Source organism: Octopus bimaculoides, chromosome 2 (genome assembly GCF_001194135.2).
Source record: "Octopus bimaculoides isolate UCB-OBI-ISO-001 chromosome 2, ASM119413v2, whole genome shotgun sequence".
NCBI lineage: Eukaryota > Metazoa > Mollusca > Cephalopoda > Octopoda > Octopodidae > Octopus > Octopus bimaculoides.
In genome coordinates, this window is record NC_068982.1 from 60,529,650 (window position 1) to 60,533,989 (window position 4,340).

General features: G+C 39.6%; 1 protein-coding gene across 5 annotated transcripts in view; it reads left to right on the forward strand.

The window, feature by feature from the left end:
* The window catches only part of LOC106869439 (zinc finger protein basonuclin-2), a 215,177-nt gene that overhangs the window by 4,021 nt on the left and 206,816 nt on the right, over nucleotides 1-4,340 (forward strand). For 2 of the 5 annotated variants that reach the window (XM_052977296.1, XM_052977306.1), the window contains exons 1-2: nucleotides 372-1,291; nucleotides 4,136-4,201. In XM_052977296.1, coding sequence (XP_052833256.1) covers nucleotides 4,187-4,201 — 15 coding nt within the window. In that variant the 5' untranslated portion in view covers nucleotides 372-1,291; nucleotides 4,136-4,186. Of the gene's footprint in view, nucleotides 1-371; nucleotides 1,297-2,266; nucleotides 3,068-4,135; nucleotides 4,202-4,340 lie in introns of those variants that run through there. The other 3 variants (XM_014915187.2, XM_052977303.1, XM_052977305.1) reach the window with 3 other exon arrangements.

Sequence of the window (4,340 nt, forward strand, 5' to 3'; positions counted from 1 at the left end):
AGATAGATAGATAGATAGATAGATAGATAGATAGATAGATAGATAGATAGATAGGCAGATAGGCAGATAGATGGATAGATAGATAGATAGATAGATAGAAGGGATATAAGCTTTAAGCAGGGCAAATGGCTTCATCATATCATATCATAGCAGGGTTGCCGGCCGCTTTGCCAATGTTTTTGCTGGCTCTGACAGGCGTGGGCACGGTGCCGACTGCTGTCTAGTTGACAGTACTCGCGTGCTGGAAACCTCCCCTAAGCATCACCATCATATCGCATCAAGCACTCTCACATCATATCAGTCGCTTGCTTGTGTGTGTGTATATGTGTGTGTGTGTGTGTGTGTGTGTGTGTGTGCGCGTGTGCGCGCGCCACTCCACCCCTACCCTCCACCCCACAACACTTCCTCTTGCCTGCCTGCCTGCCGCACAGTGGGACGATATATAGATATTACGTACATGTTGATGACGAAAATGATAACGATGATGCTGATGATGGCGGTGATGACGACGACGTCGACGACGATGATGATGATGATGATGATGATGACGATGACGACGACGACGATCATGGACATGTAGAGGACGAGGACGGATGAAGCTGGGGAGAAAAAATAAAAGTCACTAGAAAGAGAAAACGATATAAAGTGAAAGAGAGAGAGAAAGAGGCTGACAGGCAAGAATATACACACACGACGACGACGAAACAGCTTACCCATCCATACATACCAACTGCCCTAAAGTATAGTAGTCGAGAAAGAGACAAGACACACACACATTTACTAAGAAGAGACACCGAGAATGTAAACTTTTTTTTTTTTATACATACGCACATATATATATATATATAGATATGTATATCAATGTTGTACGTACCAACGTAACACATTCATTATTTTTGCCTGTAAATTATACATCATCGCAAACTCGCACACGCACACATACACACGTCTTGTAATATTTTGAAGATATGTATATACATATATGTGTAATGTATAATACATATATACATTAAAAACAAACACACAAACAAAAAGCACCTGAGACAATTTAGAAAAACGCACATTCACAGTTGAGGGGAACCAGCAGAAGAAGAAAGTAAAGAAAGAAAGGAAAAAAAAAACACCAACAAATTATAAGTAAATTTTCGTCGTTGTCAAATGTGGCCTTTTTTTATCGTCGAGTACATGACATTAAGTGATCAGGAATAGGTCAGAGATGGTACTGCAATTACGGTTGGGATGTTGTCTCAGTTCTCTCCACCAAAGAGTCTTTCATGGGCTTGCCAAGGCAGTAATGTATATTATTATTATTATTATTATTATTACTATCATCATCATTATTATTATTATTATTGAAAGATACGTTGTTTGTTCACCCAAAATGAATGTGCGTGTTTGTGGTAGTGTGTTTGGTTGTGTGTGTGTGTGTGTGTGTGTAAGAGAGAGAGACAGAGAGAAGAAGTGTGTGTGTGTTTGTGTGAAATTTTGAGAAAAGTATCATTGTTTGTCCTATAACAAGTACAAGTGATAAAACGAGGTTATAGGATTAAATCACGAAATAATAATAATTGTAAAATGCGAGCAAATTGAAAAAAAAAACAAAAAAGAAATAAAGGGATAAAAAGAAGACAGTGATAGAGAGAAAGAGAAGGTGAAAGACAGCGGCAGGATCGATATTATGTTACAGTCCCCAAAAATGTTGTTTCTCTTGTCTCCTTGTGTCCTTTTATTCTGCACTTTACATATCTCTAGTGTGGCATCATCGGAGTCGTGATTTTTCTCTCCTCTCAGCATCTTCATCTATATATCTCCATGGGTGTCGGGGAAAGAGTGCGAGAGTGTGTGTATGCATATGTGTAAGTAAAAACAGACAGACAGACAGATAGATAGATAGATTGATAGATAGATAGATAGATAGATAGATAGATAAACATACAGATAGGCTAATAAATAAATGGAAAGATAAATAAATATGTAGACGGACAGATAGATGGAGAAATAGATAGATAGATAGATAGATAGATAGGTGTTTTTAGATATCTATATGTACACTTTTTAAGTGTGGCGTGTGTCAGCGCGTGCGGGCGCGTGTATATGTGCGTGCCTGTGTACTTCTTGTAGGTGCCTGTATAGCAATATATGTTTGTGCGTGCGTCTCTTTATGTGTGTGTGTGTGTGTGTCTGTTAATTTGTCTGTGTGTGTGTGTGAGTATCTGTGTGACTTATTTGTTTCTGCCTGCTTTTACCCCCGCATCACATTCCTCCAGAGGGTCCGTCTCTGCCTTTGCTACTGCTGCCTACACAATACTACTATTACTGTTACTACTACTACTACTACTACTACTACTATTACTATTACTACTACTGTTACTACTGTTTTTGCTGCAACAAGCCTCCTGGTTGTCATCCTCCTTCAATCTGTCTTCCACCCACCAACCAACCCCTCCCACACTTCGTTCTTCTTTATCTTTTGCGCCCCACCACCCTATCGTTTTAACTCTCTCTCTTTCTCTCTCTCTATTTTTACTATCCATCCCTTTCATCTCTCTCGTCTTTCTGTCACTTTCTATCTGTCTCCCCTCCCAATAACATAAATTTGTCATGGTCGGTCGGTGTCGCAGAACACAATTACCGTCAGATTGATTGACAAAACGAGAATTTTAATCAAGAGCATGCACATTAGCATAACCATATGGTATTAAAGTGCCATCTGTGTCTTTGACTGGAGTGGCACATCATTGATTGATAAAGGAAGAAAATTATGGCCGTTCTGTATAGGCATGTCCTTGCCAAGTAGCTGTGACATTCGTCCGCTGCAGTCCTCTCTCACTCTCACATCGGGCTCAGCATCATTGATCCATTCACTACGACGGTACTGTACGTTGCTGGCGGGGCCCACTGCATCGGCAACTCGTAAAGCGACCAACGACATAACATAGTAGGGGACGTCAGCTTTGACCCAGTCAGGAATTTTTACTTCTCTCTCTGTCTTCAACAAGCTGCATCAACGTCTCAAGAGGATAAACCATATTTCTGTTGTGATCCAAGGAAAAACTTGTGGCTGGCGGTAGGAATTTCCTTCACCCCTACCTTCGCATTCATACTTAGACTTTTTGTTTCTCTCTCTCTTTTTTTTTTCCTGTCCGTTTTTTTTTTCTTTTTCTTTCTGGTTCTTTTTGTTCTTGTTCTTCTCCATCCTTCATCTCTATCGACAATAATTGCTTAAACTAATCAACCGTTTAGAGAGCATTTTAATTACACATACAAGGGACACAAGAGAATGAATTATTAGTATTCGGGAAAAGGCTTCCTTCTTTCTTTCTTTCTTTCTTTCTCAATGTCTTCGTCCTCTGTGTCGTCTTGTGAATTAGAGACGATGATGATGAAGGCTTTGTCATCCCTTGTTTGCTCTGTGGTCATGCTACAAACTCCAAATTAATATTCTCTCTATCGATATGCATCTGTCGTTTTAGACGAACACACACACTCTCTCTCGCACACACACACACACACACACATTTGTACACTCTTTCACACATACATTCGTACACGCTTTCTCACACACACACACACACTCTTATACTCTCTTTCTCTTACACACTCACTCACTCGCACACATACACACACACACACACACACATACATAGACCCATGCCCTGTCGTATACGAACATAAACTCATACATGCATATGCACTCACCCATTCTTTTCCTCTCTCTCCTGCTTTCTCTCTTTCTCTCCTTTTGGATGTCCTCTGAGAATGTAAGTTATTGATTGTGTCTACTGGTGTTTTCTCTCTCTCTCTTTCTCCCTCTTTCCTTTTCTCTCTCTCTCTCTCTCTCTCTCTCTCTCCATCTCTCTGTATTTCCTTGTCTCCTTTTAGGTAGTTGATGGCATTTTTCTTTTCTTTTCTTTTTAATTATAGTTGTTTGTGTGTATATGCATTATTTCCCCCTCGCAAAGTCAAGCGATCATCATCATTATTATTTTTATTATTATATATATATATATTTTTTTGATTCAAGGAGTGTGTGTGTGATATTTGTGTGAGAGAGTATAGTTGTCGTCACTATCCTGACAGTAAGCCTGGAGCTATTCAAACCTAAATTTGGTTTGTCTGCTATCCATTTCACTAGGGTCCCCAGTACTCTGACTGAAATCCTCGACATGCCGATATCCAGCCAGCAATGAAGCCACTTGAGGTAAATATTTTTCTCTTCATATATATATATATATAAATAATATAAACTCGTGGTGTGTATGTGTGTGTGTGTGCGTGTGTGCATGTGCGCTCGTATGTGTGCATGTGCGCGTATGTGTGTGTGTATTATATATATATAT